This window comes from Sceloporus occidentalis, unplaced genomic scaffold, assembly GCF_023333645.1.
Source record: "Sceloporus occidentalis isolate IW3139 unplaced genomic scaffold, rSceOcc1.0.p SCAF_5, whole genome shotgun sequence".
Lineage (NCBI taxonomy): Eukaryota > Metazoa > Chordata > Lepidosauria > Squamata > Phrynosomatidae > Sceloporus > Sceloporus occidentalis.
The window spans coordinates 61,473,926-61,499,024 of NW_028316985.1; the positions used below are offsets into that span (position 1 = coordinate 61,473,926).

The 25,099-nt window shown below is 39.0% G+C and overlaps 1 protein-coding gene across 3 annotated transcripts in view; it reads left to right on the forward strand.

Moving 5' to 3' along the window:
- The window catches only part of SLC38A1 (solute carrier family 38 member 1), a 72,160-nt gene that overhangs the window by 21,303 nt on the left and 25,758 nt on the right, over window positions 1-25,099 (forward strand). For all 3 annotated transcript variants that reach the window (XM_089524244.1, XM_089524245.1, XM_089524246.1), the window contains 5 exons: window positions 2,793-2,908; window positions 15,441-15,514; window positions 18,413-18,505; window positions 20,337-20,418; window positions 22,192-22,274. In XM_089524244.1, the coding sequence (XP_089380370.1) occupies window positions 2,793-2,908; window positions 15,441-15,514; window positions 18,413-18,505; window positions 20,337-20,418; window positions 22,192-22,274 (448 nt within the window). The remainder of the gene's footprint in view (window positions 1-2,792; window positions 2,909-15,440; window positions 15,515-18,412; window positions 18,506-20,336; window positions 20,419-22,191; window positions 22,275-25,099) is intronic.

Consider the following 25,099-nt stretch of genomic DNA (forward strand, 5'->3'; position numbering starts at 1 on the left):
TCTTAAAAGAGGGATTAGACATATTCATAAAACATAAGGATTCACTAGAAAAAGAAATAATGCTTGGGAAGATTGAAGGCAGTAAAAGAGGAAGACCTCACTCTAGATCGATAGACTCAATCAAAGAAGCTACAACTCTTGAGTCTGCAATACTTGAGCAGGGCTGTTGGTAACAGGCTGACTTGGAAGTATCTCATTCATGGGGCTGCCATAAGTCAGAGTTGAATTGAGGGCAGTTAACAATGAGGAGGGAGAGATTGGTCAATGGCTACTAATCTCAATGGGTTGTTTTTGTTCCTACTGTTGTTATTCTCATCATCATTATCATCTTCATCTTTATTTATATACCATTCCCCCACCATAAACTGAGACTCGACATGTTTCACATTAAAATGGTTACCATATAGTTAAAACATGTGAAAAGTCAACATTAAAATATTAAACTAATGTTTAAATCAGTTTCAAATACACACTTAAAAGGGGGGGAAATCTAAAAACAGTACGGTTTAAAACAATATGGCGGGTTACACACCGCCAAAAAATACGTATTCCATACGTATTAGGGTTAGGAAGGGGCGGTGCTTCCTCACCCCCCTAACCCTAGTACATATGGAATACATACAATATGGCAGCGCCCCTTCCACATGGAGGCTGCCATATTGACGTAACGGACGCTCTGCGTCCGCACGTGGCACACCGGAAGTGCGCCCTTTGGCACTTGCGACGCCTCTTCTGGGGCCCGAGAAGGAGCGCGATTTCTGTGCTCCTTCTCTGCAGCGTCCGGGAGTCACGCCATTTAAAGGCTGCATCTCCCGGACGCTGCAAGCCACGGCAGAGCCAGACCGCTGCTTTTCGGCGGTCTATAACCCGCCAATGTCATTCTTTTAGAAGTCCTTTCCTTAAAAACCTTCAGTGTTAAAAGCCTGTTGAAAAACCTTTCCCTGTTGATAGAATGACATCATGGATGGACTCATTCTAGCTGTTCTAGGAAGGGAGTTTTCCTCTAATGTCCTCCATAGAACACCCTGTACATACTGATATTCCGACTAACAGGGCTGGTTCTCTGAATTCATATCCATTACAGAAATGCAGTACCTGCTAGGCTATGAAACCCACTGCGAAGGTACCTTGAGCAGGACACACTCTCTCAGCCTCAGAAGACAGCAATGACAACCCCCCCCCTCTTCAAAACTTGTCAAGAAACCCCCATGGTAGGGTCACCAGAAACAACTTAAAGGCACAGAAAACACCCTCATGCCCCTCCTCCTCCTCCTGCAACATAGCACCATTCTTCCTCTTCCATCTACATGCCCCCACCACGTGCTGGTTCCCTCCTCCTTCTTCCTATCTTTCTCATCCTCCTTCTCCGTGCCCCCCCCCCCCCGCTGCCGCAACCACCACTGGTTCCCTCCTCCTTGTCCCTTACTTCTCCTCCTCTGTGCAAACCTCTGAACAAACCTTTCCAAGAAACACCCATGATAGGTTTGCCTTAAGATTGCCATAAATTGGAAATGACTTGAAGGCACACGGCAACAAACAGAACCCCAATCATGAGGGGCGGGACCTCCAGCCAGAACACCGGCACTGCCATCCAGCTCCTTGTGGCCCCTTTGTCCCAGGGCAAACTGGGCCAAGACAAGGAGATGGGTCACACACCCTTCCCATCCCTTCCACTGGTGGCTGTTGTGCCCACGCAAACTGGGCTGCATGCTGGAAATGGCACACATGCCATGGGTTCACCAACACAGTCCTACCTTGTGTCCACACTAAGTGTATCTATGAAGATGCTGGGACTGAAAGAAGGGCCTCTCCTAAAAATCTCAGGGTCCAGGCAGTCTCATATATACTATGTTAGGCTTGAGAGATGGAGAATATGAGCTAGAGGCTGCTATTGGCTCCTTGTCCTGCTGTAGCTTTCCATGGGTATCTGATTGGCTACTCTGGGAATAGACCATTACCTTGAACAGGTGTTTTGTCTGGTACCATACACACTACTTCCTTCAGTTCTTAGCCATGAATTAGGTTAGGTGAAGAGGTACTGTGATGATCACACATTAAGCTTCATGGCTGAACCAAGGTCTCCCTGTTGCTAGCAGCCCATCACTTTAACTGGCACCAACATCTGTGCAAGATCTACTGAAGTAAATGTATAGAGACACATTGTGTAAGCACAAAACATTGATTTGTCCTCTGGATATAAAAAGATCTATGAACACTATTTTCAGTAGTTAAGGAAGAGAGTCGAAAGATGAATGAGACTCAGCTAAAGCATACATTACGTTTGTCATCTGATGTGTACATGTGACTGTTCACTGTAGCGGTCTTACAAATATTGTTTTCAAAATATTAACCTGTATTTACAGTGTACGTGCAGACGAATCTTTCAGGTCCTTTGTGGTTACATGCCCCTTTCTACTAGTTATACTTATATACTCCTCCTCAGTTGTTGTCATTGACTTTCAGTTACTCATAATTCTTCTGCCATTGAACTCCAGAACAAGTGTTCACTAGGTTGTTATGAGAACATTTGATATACTATCAGATATCAGTCTCAAAATTTTAATTCCATTGGGAAGACAATCAGAGGTCCAACTCAAGATAATATCACAGGGTTAAGCAATTTTATGCAAAAGGTGATGTGTATAAAACTTGCAGTTTAAAAGTGGAGCAACAGTAAAAACTAGGAACAAACCATTGGAATTGTGGTTATTTTCCCTTTATCTTTCTAAACTGTTTTAATATAAATTATTGTACTTTAAACTAAATTATTTATTTAAATTAAATCTTTACAGATTCCAGGCACAACATCATTGGGAATGTCTGTCTTTAATCTCAGCAATGCCATCATGGGCAGTGGGATATTAGGCCTTGCCTTTGCACTGGCAAATACAGGAATCCTGCTCTTTTTGTAAGTAATCTATATGCAAAATAGATTTGACTCACTTTTGCTTTGCCATTGATACGTAAATTTGAAATGGGTGTAAATGTTCATATTCCATTCAAATACTGTTGTAATAGATGAAGTGGGTTATATAATTAACATAGTGTGAAATGTGCACCACTTTTAAGCGGCAAATGAGTAACATTTAAATAGTCAAGCATCGCCCTCTAGTTTCTTCATAATGGTATGCTTGTCCTTAGTTTCTAACATACTTCTATAGAATTTTCTACTCATTCTAGTTCAATTTCTATAGGACTTAATTTCTACAGAACCTTTGCTCCATAAACCAGAATCTTATGCAAAGCAGCCTATCAATGTCACATTCTTTTTTCTCATACTTCATCTGGGCCTTTTGATTGTGTTTCCTCAGATTCACTTTCATTTTAGAAGTTTTATCCTTCTTTTTCAATGCTTTTCAATGCAATAATGTTCCATTATTATAAGTAACATGAATAAGAATAGTGTCTGGCATAGATGACTATGACTGCTAAAAATAAATGGCGGAAGATATATGACTTTTCCTTTCAAAGAACAAATGCAGTATTAAAAACATTGTCCTGATATTCCTGGTCCCACATCACCCAGTTCTAGAAAACAAAATTCAAATGAGGGGATTCAAAATTCAAAGAGAAGTCCACAAAACATGGCATATGATTCTGAGCCACTGATTGTATTGTTCTGGTATATCCTAAGACAAATAATGACACTTACTTTTCTTGTTCTGGGGGAAAAAAAAGATACCCCACAATTTTGCTTTGAATCAAGATGCAGGAACACATAGATTAAGCATGTTATTCCTGTGAACAGTAGAAGCTTCAGTTTTTAGTATATCTCCATCAAAATAGGTACTGATGGATTTGGTATGTTATGTGACTAACCCACAAGTGTTAATTGCAAAGGATTTTGGAGACAATGATGTTTCTCATTGAAAGACATCAGCTTTCTAAATGTTAGTCTCTACACTGTGCTTTCTCTTAGGTTTTACAAGGGGAAGTTTTTTATTATTATTATTATTACTTAATACCTGTTAGTCAATACTGTCACCCGTTCCTATTCTTTTTGTTACCCAGCCATAAATTTACTGTCACGGGCAGTGGATAATGGCAAAAAAGAGAGCCCCCTCAGGCTCTCCAGGATCCATGCATACTATTTTAAAAATACTCATAAAATGATAAAATAAAGATTCACTTCTGGTTTTGAAAAATGGATGGTTTTGGATGCTAAATTGTGCATGGTGGCTCTGCCATCTATTTAAAAGGTGTATTGCTGCTTATGGAGGTTTCAAGGGTTGAAATGAGTAGGGACAGGGGTTGGCAAAGCATGGGTCTGGGGACACATGCACCCCCTGACTCCTTTTGTAACCCTCAACCCCTCAAGACTCGGTGGAGTGGATGATGGCTACAAAAATTGGGGTATGGGATTACTTAAAATTGTGGATTTTATTCTATATTGTATTTTATTGTCGTTTTGTGCTGTAATCTGCCTTGATTCCTTCAGGAAAAGGCGGAATATAAATAAATTATATTATTAAATTATATTGTTATTATTATAAATAGCCAGGGGGTAAATGCGTTCCCAGAACCATGCTTTGCTAACCCCTGTCATAGAACATCATCAGGTCCCAGATCCCCATTTAAGTATTCTACTGTGTTTCTTCTCCATCCTATACTAGCAGCAGTTGAAGAATCAAACTTGAGATTTTTAATTGCCCAGAGAGCATTTAAGACTGAACTGCTTGAGGTGTTTAAACAAACACAAGTTATTTCAGTATCCCTGAGGTGTCAAGGAGTGAAAGGAACACAGCAGTGACTTCATAGTCTTAAATAACCCTCTGAGACGTACAGTTCTTTGGATTCTCAGAAAAAGAGCTCTCATGTACACTAGACAGATTTTATAGATTTAACATGGACTGATGCCACCCCTGCGAAATGCAAAAAAATACTTTAGAGTCCAGATAGAGGCATTTCATAATTTTGTGAATTGGTGTGCTTTTTTAAGTTTCAAAGAACATGCAAGGAGGCTCCAATCTGAAGCATGTTTTCTGGGGAATATGCCCCCCTAAACTCAGGTAGACCCACCTCTGAGGAAGCATGCATAGGCATGTAATGCATGGGCCCAGTCCATGGAGAAATTGTTTTTTTACAAACCCTGTGAACAGAATTAGTAACTATACAAATATTCAACAGTACTCTTGCATAGCTCAGATTTATTTCAGCAGCATTTGTGCAGGATGATATCTCACAGGATTGTACCCTTAGTCTTTCTCTTTTCTAAAATTTAAATAACAGAACTAAACTGGAGCATTTCAAGATTTTCCTTAAACTCAGCCATGCATATTTGTTGTTTTAAATTTTTAAGTATCTAATAGGAGCTCAGCATGTTATGGAGGAACAAGATACTGCTTCATAATCAAGGATGAATCCTAAAGGCTTATATTTATGCCAGGATTTTTTTTACACCATAACTAAAACTCTTTGTTTCTGAGACAAGCTGTGATTATACTGTTTTGATACAACAGTATGCATCAAGAGCAGGATCTTGTGTTTTCATAGCTACAGCTGCTGAACTGAAACTCCCCCCCCCCAAAAAAAAAAAACACAAAACCACAACTGTGTTAATTAATCTGAGTTTGGGATGTCTGGAATTCCCCCCTCCCAGCTGCTACCCTCCATGTATATTGGATTATGGCACTCATTATCCCCAGCCATTGGGGATGGACTATTGTTCCCATCATCCTCAGTCATCAAAGATACATTACAACAGATCCAAAAGACACAAGGTTGCAGTGAAAGAAGAACTTGAGATTCTGAGGGAACCAACAAAATTGGGTTGAAACAGAATTGTCACCCCTGGTTTTCTAAAGCTGTGCATGCATATACAGTACAGTGGAGCCTCGGGTTACGAAAGTAATCCGTTCCGCGGCCGCTTTCGTAACCCGAACGGCTTTCGCAAGCCGAATCCCCATAGCCGCTAATGGGGAAAAGCCGCGATTTGGTGTAAAATCGCGGCAAAAAGCACCAAAAGTTTTTTCGGGACCCGAAAAAAATTTCGTAACCCGGATCAATAATTTCCAATTGGATTTTTTCGGGTCCCGAAAAATTCGTAACCCGGGTATTTCGTATCCCGAGGTTCCACTGTACCTATTCTCTATTCATAGCCATTTTGGTGGTCAGCTATTTGTAACAGAGTGGAATGAGCCAAGACTGAGTGTGGGAAATACCTGTTAAAATTCAGTGTCCCCTGTCCTCTGTCTCCCTATGCATATGCCTGTCATTCTATTCCTAGCATCATAGTGCCTTAAAACTGGATTGTAGGGAAATGCAAGATAAGAAAAGAGTGGTGAATAATCAAGTGTGTGAGCTGAAGTGTGAGAACTCTCTACATCCTCTCACTCACATATTTATGTTTTCTCATCCTTGTATCCTCTGAGTCATTTCTGTCTGAAATTACTTGGACTGGGAGGCAGGAGAGAAATGTTGGGTGGGGGAGTGTATGAAGAGCTACACTGAGTAACCAAAAAACATTCTCTCTTTAATTCAGGCTCTCTGCCTCTTTATTCCCCCAGTACAACTGTTAGAAGGAGGGAGAGAAGGTTGGCACTTCATGGGCTCATCAGTGCCTCACAGGTCAGCCTACATAATCTATGACAAATGTGCCTGAAGCAAAAAAGCAGCTGATCTGCAGGAAATATGCCTGGAACAAATAGCTCCAGGTGACTCACACAAGTGACCAACACCATATGTTACAGGGAATTAATATGTGTAAGGGCTGGAGAAAGCCAGCCCTGAGAGAAATTTCATCTTAGTATCAAGAAAGGCACCCAGATGCTGTATGTAATGGCTTTTATACACAAGCTAAAATAAAATAAAATTTTCAAGTACCTGTTACATTTAACCTTTCTGTTTATGTGAAATGGGAGAAGAGTAGGGAAAATAAATAATTTACCAGATATTGCCATCTAACCAGGGATGAACACTTTGGCTTACTCTTTAGCAGCAGTTTGACCTGCTGATAGCATACGTCACATGGAGGTAAAATTATTATGACCTACTCAAGTCTACACATTAAGAAGCTGTTGAAATTACAGCTACACTAGCCAGTTGAATTTATTTATTTATTTGCTTGTTGCATTTATATATCACATTTCTCCCAGAGTGAGATCCAAGGCAGTCACAAAAGAAACCAGTTAAAACTTGACAATAGCGTTTTTAAAACAATTAAAATCATATTGAAAAACATACAAAGTTAAAATAAATAAATCATGCACACCCTCCCTGTCAATGATTACATATTAAAAACATGCTTAAACAAAAAGATGAGTAGAAAGCGTGGAGGGGACCAGTCTAGCCTCTTATGGGAAGGGATTCCAGAGGATGAGAGCAACCACTGAAAAGGCTCTCTCTTGTACTCTTACCAAGTGAGACTGTGACAGTGTTGGGACTGAGAAAAAGCTCTCCTGAAGATCTGGCAGGTTTTTATAGGTTCAGGTTGAAACACTAGAACACTTATGTGCTCTAGCACAGGAAAAAGGAAGACTGTAGAGTTCCCAGTTTTTGAAAAGTAAACGTAATATGAAAAGTTCATAAAATGGCTTTAAACCTGAGATACTGCTTTTTTCTGCCCTCAAATTGTGTGTGTGTGTTGTGTGCCTTAAAATAGTTTCTGACTTATGGAACCCTAAGGCGCATGGGGTTTTCTTGGCAAGTTTTTTCAGAGGAAGTTTGCCATTGCCATCCTCTCAGCCTGAGAGAGTGTGACTTGTCCAAGGTCACCCAGTGAGTTTTGGGGGCTGAATGGTGATTTGAACCCAGATCTCCAGAGTCATAGTCCAGTGTTCAAGCCACCACACCACACTGGCTCTCCCTCCTCAAATCACCTCAGTCTTTTATAAATACAGCCTTAAAACTTCTGCCCATCTAGTGTGCTCATTCTGGTCCATTTTACATTAATATGTGTGGTGCCACCATCCTCTTCAGCACTTCACACGGTAAAAGTAACATCTTTGTGCTTCTGGCTGAAAATAATATTTGCTAGCTTTGTAAACTTTTAATAAACCTCAGAAATAAATGAAGAGACATTTCCTATTTTCAACACACTTGTATTGACAGTGTTGGATGGTCAAGATGCTGTCTGAGGAAGGTTTTATGCATTGTGGACCATTTAAGTGGCATTGTCATTTACACACTATTTCCCCATTTGTAGAACAAGAAAGAACACCGCTTATATATTCTTAGATATAGCTGTCACAAAATTATTTTTACAGATATTTTCTTAAATGGATTTTGACAAGAATGTTTTTTTTAGCTTGGCTTAATATATGGAACATGAAAACCACTGGGATGCTGCATAATTTTCTCAGTTTCCCTGCATATGTTTTAAATTTGCAGAAAGCCAGTGCTGTTTCAGTTTTCATACCACTTCTTGGGATAGCACTAGCAGTAGTCTGTCTATTTCAGCTTTAGCCGCCATCCATATAAAGAGGCCCTTCATGACACTTTACTGGAAGGCGGGAGGGGGGGGACCAAGTTTACACACAGCAACCTGTGTGAGCTTCTTAAAACAGGAAAGAACAGTGAATTAGAAGATGATAACTGATCCTTTTTACTCCAGCAATGCCATCAGTAGTTTTACACTAGCAGCTTTGCCACTATTTTTACAGAAAGTATTTGTTTGGAACTCTTGAATAAGCATTTGTGACCAAGCGTAAAGTCACTGGCCAAGGTCACTGGAGCAGAAAACATGCTTAGTAGCACTTCTTACTATCTCACCTAGGGAATGGTTTGGTCTTTATGTAGAGTAGCACCAACAGTTGAGAACTCCCTGGCATGGTCCCCATGTTATGCTAAATCAAAGATGTGGGACCTCTTTCAGTGTGAAGTCTGCTTTCACCAACTTTAGGGGGAAGGTAGTCCCCTGGGGATAGAGTCAAATGCAAAATGATGGGACCAAAAATGCTAATATGTTTTAAAATGTTTGATGGCAGTAGCTAAGCCTCAGGAGATGCATTTTAAGCCTTTGGAAGGGAACAGACAAAAGCTGGGAAACTACCAAAGGGTGGTATCTGGGGCCATGGCTCACTGCAGAGTCCAAGTGCCAGATTCAGCCCCATGGCCTGAGATTTCCCATCCAGTATTCAAGGGTGGTTCCATGCATAAGCTTCAGGACTCTCATACTTCGATCTCCTTTCTAAGTTTCTGAAATAGCCTCAAGGAAATAAACCTTTTGCTTCCCTTTTCAATTAATCTTTGTTACTTGCTACATCTAATACTCACAAACTGCTTAGCCGAAAGGACAGCTGCATACGACCACCCTATTGTGATAAATAGGAGTTACTCCATATATGCAGAATATATAATACACAGAGTGGGCTTGAACTTAGAGGCAAGGGGAGGGAAGATAGAAGGAAGGAACATTAACAACCTAATATATGCAGATGACACAATACTACTAGCAGAAACAAACAAAGACCTGGAGCAATTTTTGAAAAAAGTCAAGGAATAAAGTGCCAAAATTAGATTAATGCTGAACATTTAAAAAACCAAATATAATGACCACAGAAAATATACAAGAATTCCTCCTAGAAAACAAGAAAATTAAATTAGTGGAAGTGTTCCCATATCTTGGTTCAAATACTGATCAGAATGGAGATTACAGTCAAGAAATCAGAAAAAGACTAGGATTGGGAAGGATAGCGATGAAAGAACTGGACAAGATCGTAAAATGTAAGGACATAACCCTGGACACTAAAGTGAGGATCATCCAAGCCATCATATTCCCCATCAACATATACATATGTGAGAGCTGGACAGTAAAAAAAAGTCGATAGGAAGAAAATCAACTTGTTTGAAATGTGGTGCTAGAGGCAAGTACTGAGAATACCACAGACAACCAAGAAGACAAATAAATGGGTTCTAGAACAGATCAAGCCTGAATTCACTCTGAAAGCCTAGATGACTAAATTGAAGCTGTTGTACTTTGACCACATCATGAGGAAAAATGAATAATTAGAAAAGACAGTGATGCTAGGAAAGAGAGGGAAGTATAAAGAGGGGAAGCCCACATGCCAGATGGCTAGACTCGATTAGGAAGGACACAGGCCTGGACCTGCAGGACCTGAATAGAGAGGTTGAGGACATGGGGTCTTGGAGATGTCTCATCCACAGGGTCACTGTGAATCAAAGTCAACAGGGCAGTTAACAACAACATCATTTTCAAAAAAATAAATATCTTCAAGACAGATTTGATAAACAAGGTCAATCCTGTTATTAGGCAAAATGAGGCACTCACTTCAGATGACAGATAACCAAGAGCAAAACAGCATATATTGCAATGTGTCCTGCACCTTTTAAACTATTTCCTCCACTGATTATGTTCTGGACTGAATTCTGTTGTACATAATATGCAGTTATTATTTATTGTTATTTGGAGTGAGCAGCAATGAACTCCTTTGCAATTCTTTAGTGTGTTATTTTCACTTTAGAGTGGAAGATGCTGTCCTATCACCAACATTGATGAAAGGTCCAACTGTCCATCCCATTGGCTTTTTTACACAGATGAAAGATGACATAACCTTGTTCTTTGTCTCAGGCAGAGAAATATCTTGTCCTAGTCTTGTTTATGAACTTTATTAGTAGCTGGAATTGGATAAAATCACCTGCCCTAACGTTCAAGTCCATCTTAGGAGATGTGTATCAGTAGAAATTCTATAATAATTTAACCATAACTAGCCCCTCTTCACTAGATCAAAAGCCTGTCACTAAGTCAACAGAAGCTACATAAAGCTTGCTGACTCATATTTCCTGTGTACTTTGCTATTAAATGATGCAAAATGAAATATTGGTCAATCACACTCTTCCCTTTTCTAAAGGATCCAAGTTGTTCTTTCATGATATGATTATTTCGACCAGATAAAACTCTGGTGTATCTTTTAAATAAATAATAATAATAAGAGGCTGTGTAACTGATATTTTTTGAATTGGCTTTGCTGTCTTTTTTTACATTAGATATTATAAAATGTGATTTATATTCAGGGAATATGCTATACTAGTTATATGAAAAGACCATTAGAAAAATATATTTGGACTTTTAAAAGTTAAATGTTAATTAAGTAGTATCATATCCTCCCCTGTGGCAGGATGATGGGCATGTTGTGGTGGATATCCTGTTCTAACGGCTAAAACTGTCAGCTTGCTAAATCAGGAAATCTCATAATAAAATGACTTAATTTGGACATTAAAATATCTTATCAAAATAATATAGGGTTATGGGTTAAGTGTGTATGTGTATGTGTTTGACAACACTTCCTAATTCCTTCCAGATTTAGGCACAGATTGTTTTGTTGCCCAGATAAAATAAAAAGATGGATATAAGACATTGTATTTGATTTGGTCATTCCAAAAGTGAGATTAATGTGTCAATTAACTCATTCAGGGTGCATCCAGGCTGATTAGAAAGACCCAAAAGTCCCAGTTTTGTTCATATTCTTTCCAATTTTATTTTGAAGATCCATACACACTTGGTTTATGCTATAATATTTTCTGTCACTCCCAGTACAATTAGAGACTTTTTAGACCAGCTTTCCAACTCAGTTTATTTTAGCTCAGTATAAAATTGGAAAGAACAGAAACAAAACCAGATATTTTTCAGTCAGTCTGGGTATGCCTTCAGTTACGTATACACAACATTTTTTTAGTAGTTTCATCTACCATATATACTCAGCTATAAGTCGACTTCATGTATAAAGTTGAGGGCAGGTTTTGGGGCCAAAGTTATGGATTTTTATATGACCCGTGAATAAACTGAGGGTAAAATTTAAGAGCATGTAACAAAGGATCTAAAGGATGAAGCAAAAGAAAACAATGCCAAAGAACTTACAAAATTCCAGTAGGCATAGCTGTTTGTGGGGTCAGTGCTTCCAGGACAGATTATGCTCTTGCCTTTCACCAGGGGGTGGTTCCTTTTTAAAATAAGAGTTAAACTACAGTACTAACATTTGTCCATGGATAAGTCGACTCTGTTTTTTGGGGGGGTCATTTTTTTAACCTAAATTTCTAGACTTATACATAAGCATCTACAGTAACTTCCTAGATTTCTCAGTTAATGCTGAAATTCAGAATGTGCTGTAATAAACCAGGTCATAGAATTTGCTAGAGTTGGTGCCTCTTCTATTGTACATTCAGGAAGCAGAAAGACCTGCTGCTTCAGGAAAAGACATATTAGAAATGAAGGAAGCATACCACATGGTTCTGTTATGAGGAAGGCTAATCTATGTGGCTTCTTACTAGGGAGGCTAAACTGTGTAGTTTATTTGGGAAGAGAGGAGGGAAGGGGAGGGAAAGATGGAGTGAATAAGAGATATTTGTGGAGCAGAAGAGCTGGGTTGGTGGAACAGAAGAATAGTTTGCTCCTAGTCAGATCTGTGTTAGATGGGGTTACGCTCTCCCTTAAAACTGGGAGTATAGTGCTGAGCTTAAAATAAGTTTCGTCAGCTACCAGGAGTACTTTTGCACAGTTAAAACTAGTGTGCCAACTAGTGTGCCCATTCCTTGAGTAGTTGGACCTCACCACAGTTCTACATGCTTTGGTTACATCCTGTTTGGGCTATTGTTATGTGTCTACATGGGACTGCCTTTGAAAAGTGCTCAGAAACTTCAGCTGGCCCAAAGCTGCAACCAGACTGATAACTGGAACAGAGCACAGATAGCACGCAATTTGCTTGTTGCAACAGCTCCACTGGCTGCCACTCGGTTTCCCAGCATGATTCAAAGTGCTGGTTTTGATCTATAAACTTTGGGTCCAAGCTATTTGAAGGGCTGTAGGGCTATATGGACGGGCGGCTAAATGCCGCCCCTGTATGCTCCTGATCGGTGCCGCAGCAGCCGCACACTACAGCACCAAGCTGTGCCCCAAAAGAAGCTGCTCTGAGTAGCTTCCTGGAAGGGGCATTATTGGCACGCTCGTGCGCCATGATGACACCCCTTCCGGCCAGTGCCATTTAGGCGCTGCATGCCATGTACTCCATCATGGTACGTGCCATATGGATGGATGGGCATGGCTGGGGGCGTGTGGATGCTCAGCCCTAGTTCAGCCCTTCTCCTCAGTCAAGCCAGCAGAAACTGCCGGTCTGTACTGCCTCTGTATTTCCTTGTACAAGCTCATTTGGGTTTTAAGATAATCTAGAGAGACCCTTCTCTCTGTCCCACCTCCTTCTCAGGCTTGTTTGGTGGAAAGAAGGGAGAGTCTTCTCAGTAGCTGCTCCCAAACTTTGGGACTACCTCCCCAGAGAGGCTAGGCTGGCCCCATCCTTGCTCTCCCTCCAGCGGCATGTGAAAACATATTTGTGCTGCCAGATCTTTACAAATTCTTGAGTGGGCTCTTAATGCCATGTAGTGTTGGTTTTAAATTTTTTAAAGGGTAGGTATGTAGTTTTTTTTAATTGTTTAATGCATTTTAATATTTTAATTGTTTTAATACCTGATTATTTAATTGTATAGTTTACCCTTTTATTTAACTTAGTAGTGTTTTTAATTTTATTGTTTTAAAATGTTGTTAGCTGGATTGAGTCCCATTATTGGAAAAAAGGAGGGATAATAATAATAATAATAATAATAATAATAATAATAATAATAATAATAATAATAAATTGTCCAGGACAAGGAACTTTGCAAGTTTCCTTTGCTGAGTATTGAGTGAATATCATAGTCCTGACCTTATTATGTATTAATAAGCTCTTTTGATTTATCTATAACATTGCTGGCAAGGGGCCAGTCTTTACAAGTCAATAAAACATTCTCCCCCATCCTCTCAGTGGGAAGTCTGGATGAAGCAGAGTTCAGTTCCTGAGGAGATTATCACACGGAGGAGGCAAGAGTCTTCCTCCCTTCATTAAACTGTCATTAAATCATGTTAATAGCATGATCAAGGGGAAGATTATCACACACACACCATCCCGTCTGTTTTCCCATTAATACCAAATGATGTGATCATTACTGTTTACAGATGGGACAAGAATGGGATAAGTACGTGGGGGTGTGATAATCTTCCCCCGATTGTGCAGTTAACATGATTTAATGATGGGAGAAGGATGCTTGCCTCTGGCCTGTTCACTGCCAAACCAGGATATACAATAGATTTTAAAAGTCACTAGTTGCACCAGACCTTCATGGAAGGCACCCTTCCATGTCAACAAGTGTGGTGGTAGTGAGTTGCTCACTCTTAGGTCAGAACGAGGCACCCAGCCATATGATCAAGGGACACGTGTGCAAACAGCCACTCAGTGTTGGAAAGGAGGGCCCAGATAATTGAGGGGAGGAGGTTGGGCCAGTTCTGGGGCCATGATACTCCAGGCTGCTCCCTGAGTATCCTTGCCCATGCAGACACAACCAAAGTGGCCTTTTAAATCATCATTATTTTCTGGTTAACTACAAACAGAATTAGTTTGGTCTAGATGCTTGATTCTGTTGATGAAAGTCATTCTGTTGGCAGAATGTGGAATGAGTGATTGCCCTGACCTCTACAGCACACGGTTCACTCCTCAAAACACCTTTGGAGACAGAGAAAATGTTCTGAAGCTAGTTTTCCAGTGATGAGGGGGCAAGAAATATTCACTGCACTGGTAGTCATAGCCAACAAAAATTCTAAGATAGATATTTTAAAACATCACCATTAAAATGATCTCTGAGACTGCAGGTGTTTCTGTATGTGTGTGCATTCATGCCTTCTAGTTGCCTATCAACATGTGACCCCATAAATTTCATAGAGGTTTTTTTAGTCGTGGAATACTTAGATGTGGTTTTGCCAGTTCCTTGCTCTGAAATCTAGCCTACAGCACCTGTTACATAAACTTACTTGGAATAAGAAACACGGAAGACAGTAATAGTTCAGAGTAAATATGGCAAGAGTTTCATAGTAACTCAGTTTCACTTCCTGTGCAAATTATTTTGGCCCTACAGAAGTAGAATTGCAAAAACAATTAAAAGCTCTTTCAATCACATAACACAAAGTAAATAAAATTAGATCAAACAATGGAAGCAGCTGCTTAAGAAGACAGAGAAAGATGTTAAGAAACATTGATTTTCCAACAATTGCAATGATAAAGTGCCTGCCAAGTTCTACAGTCAACATGATTTGAAATTTTTTATTAAGAATTGCTAAATAGAAATCACATTAAGAGGCCAAAGATAAGCTGTTTCTCCTCACCTATTAACATTCTAGGAGTCAGTGACCAGTTTCATTTTAGAGGAGTTATTAGGGAATGTATGTGGGCTTTGTTTCAACCTTTATTTATTTGATTAAACTCTAAAATAAGAAGTTGGTTACTTTTGAATACACAAGCATGTGACTTTAACATTTCCGTTGTGCTTGATTTCCTACTGGTTTATTGAAATTGCAAGAGTCCTATAATATTAATGCTGCCAAAAGAAGTAACTTGTTGTTTTAAAGTAAATGAATATTTCTTTCTCTGCTTTGGATTGTCTTTTTTCTTATTTCCTTTTCATAGAATGCTTCTGACTTCAGTGACACTGCTCTCTATTTATTCAATAAATCTCCTGTTAATCTGTGCAAAGGAAACAGGTAATTCCTAAGAATGTTGTATTAATTCTCTAACAAAATAAGAGGACAAGGTTGAAAGATGTGGAGGATAAAATCTTCTGAATAGCACATCCTCCATCACTTTTATAATATAGCAAGACAGGGAGAAATAATGTAGTGTCCCTGAATAAAATAGATATATGAATTTAAATCTGTTTTACTGGAGTAACTGAAGCTAAACTCTAGTTTGTACGTGTATATCAACAAAAGCATTATCTGAACTGGAATTAAAACCTCACATGGACAAAAATAAAGCTATAAGAAAGGGAGCAGCACCTGTTATTGATGCATTTTCTGTTAGTATTCCAACTGTTTGGTATTAGTAGCAAGACAAGGCTACTGCCTGTTTGTTCTGTCTGACATATTAATAATATAGTCCAAAAAGTTACTTCTTGTTCTCCTAGTATTACGACATGAGCTCTGGATGTACGATTTCTTGCTGGTTTCATTATGATCAGTCATCATATCTTATTCATGTTAAAGGAGATAATGTATGGACCACAAAACAAGGCAGGACTTTAGTTGAAGAGACTTCATTTGGTTTCATATGCCACCTTTCCAAAATTAATTTGGTCATTCTAATCTCCAGTGCAGTCAAAAAGGCATCCAGCCTTGCTCTGTCACTTTCCCCTTCACATTTCATGAGATGAAGGATAAACTTCTACAAGTGAGCAGTCTGCTCTTCCCGTGGGAACAGAACAAATACACAAACTGAGCAAGCTCACAGCTTCTCCTCCCAATTTGTGATTGAATGTTGTTGGGGGCCAGTGATAGTTGGTGGCATCATTGTTACTGGGTTAGTGAATTTGATTTGGGCTTTTAGTGACAGTAGGTAGCTTCCATGTTAGTGAGGTGATTAATTTGATTGGGAGGTTTAGTCTGAATGAACTAGCCAAGATCCTCAAGTGTAAAGATTGATTTCACTGTGGAGAGGGGTGGAACCTCAAAATTGCAAAGACAGAATCATCCAGGCAATAGTATTTCTGATTTTTATGTATGGTTGTGGAAGCTGGACCATGAAGAAAGGGACAGGTAGACGATCAACTCATTTGAAATGTGCTGCCGGAGGAGAGTTGTACAGATACCATGGACTGCCCAAAAGACAAATAAATGCATCCAAGAGCAAATCAAGCCTGAATTCTTCCTAGAAGCCAAGATGACTAAAATCTGACTTTGGTCATATCACGAGAAAGCATTAGAATTGCCTCCTGCAGTCACTCCTGGGGGAAGTGTCATTCTTACTTTCATCATCATTATTATTATTATTATTATTATTATTATTTATAAAGTGCTGTAAGTTTACACAGCGCTGTACATAAATAGTATAAAAGAAAATAAAATGGACCTGCCAATGGCGTACATTCTAGAAAATAGAATATAATACAAAATTGAAATACAATGTCATTCAACAGAATATAGAAATAACAGATTATAATAAACGTCAAATAACAATAAATTAATGTCGGAATGCTTCCCTGAACAGAATAATCTTTAACTCAGTTTTAAAGCTGGATAAAGAGGAGATGAACCACGCCACGGTTAGTGATTTTATAAAGAAAAAAAATCTACATATCTTAGCTATAGCTTGAATATGGGGGATACATGACAGGGAGGAATCAAAAATTAAACCAAGACTGCGGGCTTCTTAGACAAGGCAAATAGAGATGTTGTCGACAAGAACTCAAAAGGAGTATTGAACAGTAGCCTTTGGAGGAAAAATAAGAAGCTCAGTCTTGGACATATTGAGCTTTAAGTGCTGGTGCTACATCCACTGAGAAACAGCACTGAGACAAGAAGATACTTGCTGTTCAAGACCCGAAGAAAGATCAGGGATGGAAAGACACAACTGGGTGTTGTCAGCATACAGATGATAAGAAAAGCCAAAGGAACTAATTAGCTTACCTAAAGACAGTTGTAGAGAGAAAACAATAGGGGACTCAAAAGAGGGCCCTTTGAAACTCCAACAGAGAGCAGGACGAAAGACGAAACCTGACCACTAGTGACTACTGCAAAAGACCTGTCAGACAGATAGGATTTAAACCACTTATGAACAGAATCCGAAAACCCAAGGTCAGAGAATATAACAACTAAAAACAGTGGTCAAAGGTGTCAGAAGGCACAGATAGATCTAGGAGGACAAGAAGAGAATAGAGGCCATTTGCCTTGGCCCTCAAGAGACCATCACGTATCTTTGTAAGAGTCATCTCTACAGAGTGCCGTGGGTGAAAACCAGACTTAAAAAGATCTAAAATGGAGTTAGTCTCAAGAAACTCTAGACAGTGAGAATAAACAACTTGTTCCAAAACATTAGAGAACAAGTTGCAGGTTTGGAAGAGTTTAGCAGTGTAAAGACTTTATCCAAAAAGACAGGAGTAAACGCAGAGAATTTTAGTTTAGACGATGATGCATGACAGTTAATTATGGCTGAAAAAACAGGAGGGACAGTCTCGGAGTGAATAGTAGTAATCTTAGTGACGAAATAAGTAGCAAAGTCATTAGGAGAAAATAGGGAAGAGACAGGAGGGGAAGAATTCCTTTGGGATTCATATTGGTGTATGAAAGTGGGCTCCTTGGAATCAACTGTGAAGATGGGAGTGTTAAGGGTAGAGAAAGATGGGTTCTGCTGGGTTTGGGTACATGACTAGGTCAAAGGCTGTGGAAAGAATAGAAATGAAAGGAAATGAAGTCGGACTCGGACGTATCAGTCTATAGGAATGAAAACAGTAGATCAGACAAGGTAAGTGGCAATTCTAACTTCCGTACCTGTTTCTGCTTGACTGCCTCTAGTAAGCACACAGATGCAAACATTTTAAATGACTTGACTTTCTTGTTCCCTGCCATGAATTCATTTCTATCTTCTCTTCAAAATTGATTTGTTAGGCTGTATGGTATATGAAAAGCTTGGTGAGCAAGTCTTTGGCACTCCAGGAAAAATTATTGTTTTTGGATCTACATCTCTTCAGAACACTGGAGGTAAATAAAATGTGACATAGGTGGATAAATTAAGTGATGCACTTAGAACTTTGGAAATTTAAAGTCTGGTTAAATTGTTGTTGTTGTTGTTGTTGTTGTTGTGTGCCTTCAAGACATTTATGACTTATGGCAACCCTAAGGCAAACCTATCATGGGGTTTTTTTAGCAGGATTTGTTCAGAGAAGGTTTGCCATTGCCTTCCCTTGAGGCTGAGAGCATGTGACTTGCCCAAGGTCACCCACTGGGTTTCATGACCAAGCTGGGAATTGAACTCTGGTCTGCAGAGTCTCAGTCCAGCACTTAAACCACTACACCATGCTGGATCTCTGGTCAAACTATCCCCCCTCTTAAATAAAAATGTATTGTGGAATAATTTTTGGGTGAAGCAGCTATTCTTAGCTGTCCTGCCTCTTTGGACTTTGTTGTGTAGCACATGCTAATGAGTGTGCTGTCCCAGTTATATAGTTACTGTAATACTATCTCAGGCAGTAAATACTTTTTGGTGCATAAACAACAGACTGAAAATGACTTCAAATTAGACTGTTTATACTTTGATAGGATTTTTTTTAGTAATAAATACATATGCTGTTTATTTGAATTCAAATGTGCATTTTTAATTATTTCATTCTTTAAAAATATACCTAAATAGCAAATGGGTTAGGTTCAACCCTTTGATTACATATATTCTAAAAGGGCAAGCCATTCAGAATGAATATATGTAAAATGCAAATCAGTGTGCACAAAGGCCAGATACAGATGTAACATATCTGGGCCAACACAAATAGTGCAACAATTGCTTTCTGCCTTTTGTTTCTAGTGTCCCCTGAGCTAAGAAGATGTAGCAATCCCTACAAAGCAAAATTATAAACCACAGCTTGATTTTTATTTGTCATCATAGTTTGTAACTACTACTTAAACTACTTTTTCTGGGTGAGATGTCTGTAATTTAACAAACCAGGAAGTCTTTTCACCAACTAGGTATGTAGTAGAAGAAATGCTTAACCTCATCATTCTTTCCCACATCAATAATCTGTGATGTTAGTAGACCAAGGAGATTGTGCCTGAGCCTGATTAGAGCATGCATTTTTTGTTTTTGTTTTTATTGGAGGGGTTCATATTTGACTATACATTGGTTACATTCAGACAGTCATAAGGTTTTTTTAAAAAAAGAAATATGGGGCCTGAAAAGACAGGCAAAAATAAAGCTGCTTTGGTTCACTTTGGAGGTATGCTGTTTAAATGAGACATGCATCTTAAGAGGCCCAAAGCTGCGTTCTAGTCCTTAGGACTGGAGCGTGGCTTTGGTGCGGCTTCCGGCCCTCTTAGGATGCATGCGTCATTTAAATAGCATACTTCCAAAGTGAACCAAAGCAGCTTTATTTTGGCCTTGTCTGTTCAGGCCCTGAGATATGAATGAATGTTTTGCTTTGCCACAATCTGGTTGCATGACATGGCAACAAATAGAGAAATGTTAAATTAACTAGTTTCCCATTGTATTCAAACTGGAAAATTATGATTAACATTGTTTGAAGATGGTTTAATATCCTGCTTCCATCCTGTCCTCCCCTACCCAAAATTACTAATCAGAGTTTCCTGTTTTGGATGACATGGGAAATTTATGTTAATTCACAACTTCCTAGTTGGTACTCTGGCTCCTGCAAAAGAGGTTGTTTACACGTACCATCTTTAAATACTCTTTTATATTGTGGTTTATTAACCCAAGGTATGGTTATCCTAACTCCTCTGAAGTCTCATTTGAAGTGAAGCTGAAAAATACTATGGAGAAAATCCATGTTGTCACTTTATTTAAAAAATAATTTCTTTTCTTTAGCAATGCTGAGCTATCTCTTCATTGTTAAAAATGAATTACCCGCTGCCATAAAGTTTCTTATGGGAGAAGAAGAAACATTTTGGTAAGTTTAACTTGTGATTTGCTGATGGGAAGAATTTATTGTGCTTAAGTCCAGGGGCTTACAAAAATCATCTAGTGATAGAAGTATTTGCATCTTGCCCACCATGTTAATATATCACATCAGGGCTATAAATGGAATTAATAAAGAAAGGGAGAGACAATATAACCTAAAATGATAATTTTGGTTCCGCTATAAAGAAAATCTTTAAAAACCAGAACAGTCAACCAAAGATTCAGGTTTTTTTTATAATATTAAATTCTTTATACATTTCTCTCACTGTAAAGTCTCAATTCATCTATGGGATATTAGGATTATTTTCCATCAGAACATTTCAAATGTTGGATAAGATCCACAAAAAAAGGTTTTCCTATGCTGTAGCTACACAGAAGTCACATAAATATTACATGAATAATGTGGTTAGAGAAATGAAAACAGATCTGCATGCAGTGATGAAACTAGCAAAGAAATTAGGCTTGAAGTGTTTGTTTGCATTTTTCATGTCTGCAGTTGGACTATTCAAGACTATTTGTGGTGCAGCAAAGGGTATATGCAGTCACCCAAGTTCTGCCATGAAAAATTCCATTCCATGCACTGCACAAAGTATGCAAATTAAACATATTTGCCTTCTTTTCTCTTGTTCTGCATAGTTCTATCAATTTTACTGCTTTCCTCGAAATCATTATGGTAGTTCCTTTGTTAGTTATTCTCTTTCACTTTTTAGTTGACATTGCCCAGATATGGTGAAGCTTATATTCAAAACTAAAAATTGTTCCTTTAACAAACATACAAAGACTGATGTGGCACATATTGTATGCTCTCTATGTCCTCCACAATAATGTCTTCTATGGCCCTGAATGTAATACTGAAATTGCTGGGGATATAATTGATTAAGAGTGTTCCCCTTTGTTTCGCTTTCTCCATTAACAGCATTCACACCTGAGGACAAATAACTCAAAATATTTTTTCATAATAAGATGCAAAAATGACCAAGTTTGTTTCTGTGTAGCCTGATTGAAACAGGCTCTGGAGGTGCCAGCATCTTGCTGAGGGGATGTTTACATTCACTGTGTCAATGCCAATTCCCAATAGCTGACCAGATGGGCTAGGTCCAGAGAAGGAGTGGTAGGGAAGCAGTCCTCTCTCTGAACTATTTTCCTATGGGCACATACCAGTAAGCAGATTTCTAGTCATAGAGAAATGAGTAGATATATTAAATTCCCAGCAGCATGAATTTTTATTTATGATAGGTGGTGTTGCTCTCGGATGGCTTTAAAATATCGTTGCCCTTAAAAATGTTGTATTGCAAGAGCTGTCTGCCTGTCTGAACAATCTTTTCCTGTGTTGACAGCTTGGGTCATATCTAATGCCAATTGGCATGGGTTTGCCCTCCTACCCTGGCATAGCTCTTAAGCAATGCTTTTCTTAATAACTGAGTGAAAATACTATGTTTGCAGGCTCTGGTGGCCCAGATTCAGTTGAGGATCATTTTAAACCAATAGCTAAATCTGTTTCCTTATACCATCTAAGAAAGGGATGGAGAATATGTGCCCCTCCTGGTGGTGTTGATGTGCATCTTCCATGATATCTTGTCATTACCTGTACTGTTCAATCCAACAACCTCTCAAGGGCAACATGTTCCTCCCCTGTTCTAATATATCTATAGATTATTCAGTCTTGTTTTAACTGATTTTTTAATAAATAAATAAATAAAATGTAAGTATCCATGATGATAAAGTGATCCTCTGGTGACACATTTTTGAAAATGTTTTACAGGGCATGGTATGTGGATGGGCGAGTTCTTGTTGTAACAGTGACATTCTGTATAATCCTTCCATTATGCCTTCTTAAGAATTTAGGTAAGGATATATTATCTTTTGAGTGAAGTATTGTTTTTAAGAGTTAATATTCAAGGTGCACTCAGTCTGAAATGTCTGATTCCAAACTCTTACCCTCTGTTCTTTGACTCAGAGTAAACAATGCATAGAGAACCGTATAATAAAGAAGTGTAAGTTACCATTTGGTTCCATCTGAATACGTTTAACTGTCTGAACCTGAGACAAAATAAAGTGTCCCTTTGACATGTCTATTTTTGAGCACTGATTACATGCCAGAAAAAAAAATAATTCTACTCCCTAGGGCAGTATAAATAGTGTATACTTGTTTAAAACATCAACACAAAATATATATTATTCTCAAAATAAAGACGATTAAGATAAATATAAAAATAAGGAATGTATTTGTCAAATATTTATATGGGTATGAGCAATTCTATGTAAACCTAAGATGGGCAAAAACCTCAGAAAATTCATAAGACTTAATATTCTTTCTGAAAACTAACTTGGGCATTTCCCCAACCCTGGCCCAGAATACTCTCACCTCATCACTTTTCTTTCTGCCAACCCTTCTGAGATTGGTCTGCACAATTCATAGTATTTAGTTGTTCAGCATTTAACTACCTCTTGCTGTCAAGTCTCCAGACAGCCTTTCTTTCCCAAAAGTCAAGACTGCTCAATCTAAAAGTTATCTTCATTCTCTAAAGATGATTTAACAGAATTCCTTTGTCCAGTAAAAACTCTCACTGTTCATTTGAAAATAGGTTCAAATTGTAACAATTAAAATTGTCTTTGCAATCAAGATCGTCTGCCTGCTATTCAGTTCAAAACTTGTTCTTTAATTAACGTTCTTGGCAGTCTCTCATCCCCAGTGCTAAAATGTTCAGCCAGACTTTTAAAAATACTTAAAATAAATAATAAACTTTCATAACTATGGGTAGCACTCCTGGTTGAGCCTGTAAAGGGAAGAAAATGTTTCTTTCAGAGTAGCACAAGTGGTTGCCTCAGACAAAAGAAATGAAATGTCATCCCCACAGTAATTTGAAAATTCAATAAATAAACAAATATTTGACACCTTTCAGTAGTACTGTCATGAACTCTATGTAGTGCTAAATTTGAAGATTAGTCACTTATAACTTGCCAAATAGATTAAACTAACATAAGAGGGTTTGCATAAAATTTACATATCCTTACATATATTCATAGATGTAAGTATAAAAATAATAATTTAAATAGCAATCTCAATTCTAGGGATGACTGACCTGTGTCCCTGATTGGTCTGCTTCCCAGGAACCAATGGCTGATGGGCACATTCAAGAATCTTGCTTTCCTATGTTAGGGTTCTTTATCTTTAAACTGGACTTGAAGTAGAGAGTCCTTCAAATAAAGAATGTCTTTAGATGTCCTCAGTAAATTAGGACGTATGGTTTGGAAACATTAGCTGAAAGCAGCTGCCCTGTTGCGTGCAGCCCAACAACCAGAATATATAATACCGATTCAATAGCAGATGTAATAGTTGATAATGCACTTCTGGGCCCAATTTTAAGGACTGGTTGTTAACCATCAGAATCCTAAGTAACTTGGTACCAAGTTATATGAAGAACCATCTCTACTCATAGAAGCCTACCTCACTATTAAGATTTGACTCCGAGGTCCTGCTCATGGATCACTCACTAAGAGAATAGCAATCAGGCTTTCTTGGGCATGGTTTCATTACTCTGGAGCTCCATCCCATGGAAAATATTCTTAATCCAGTCAGTGTATGTTTTAAATGTGCTTCTAAAAATGTGATTACAGTCGGCCCTCCATATCCACAGGTTCAACCAATCACAGCTTGACAATCAAAGATTGATTTCCCAGTAGATAAGGTCCCATCCTCCTGAAGAATGGGTAGCTCTTCTCATTTGCTCCTAATAAGCAGGAAAAAACACAAACAAACCACACCTGGCCCCCTGTGGGAGCAGCTTCCCCCCCCCCCCCCCCCTTTAGAAGCCAGTCTTTTTCCTACCTACGCTCCTAGTAGGACACATTTGGAAGAAAGTGGAGTTGGCCCTTAAGAAGGCCCACAAGGTTGTGTGCATTGTCATCACAGCAATGCTGCCTTGATGGTGGCTAGGGTGTATATTCAATGAATATAGGATTTACTGAGGAGGTTTCCCTCCAGAACACCCATCTCAGGCAGAGCCTTAACAAGCTTGCTCTGGCCTCAGCCTACATGGCTGATGGGACCCTGTATGCAGTGTAGTTGCCAGAGCTCAGGCTGCAGTGGTTGCGGTCCACCTCCAGCTCTGGCTCAAGAACTGGAATGTTGATGCTAATAGAACCAGTGCCCTGGTCATAGAGGTGACTTTTTTTCTTGTGCCAAAGAAGAATGGAAAGTGGGAGGACCATTTTAACCTCAGGGGTTTAAACTCTTGTCAAGAAGAGAAAGGTCTGTACAGAGACTCTGTGTTCCATCCTAGAAGCAATCTAGCCGGGAGATTTTCTTTCATCATTCGACCTCCGGGATATGTATTTCCACATTCCAGTCCACTCGGATTACTGATGCTTCTTGCACTTCGCCTATGACAATCAGCATTTCCAATATAAGGCCTGCCATTCAGACTGTCCTCGGCCCCTCTGGTCTTCACAAAGATCATGGTGACTCTGGTGACCCACTGGAGAGACTCGGCCTGCATGTGTATCTATACCTGGATGATCTGTTGCTACGGGTGTACTCCTTTCATAAAAGCCAGAGGGATGTCGAGGAGATTCTCAGATCATTGAGCGAACCACTCCAAGAGCTCTTTCCTCCCCTCATAGCATATCCATCACCTTGGAACCTGAATAGACTGGGGGGGGGGTGTATC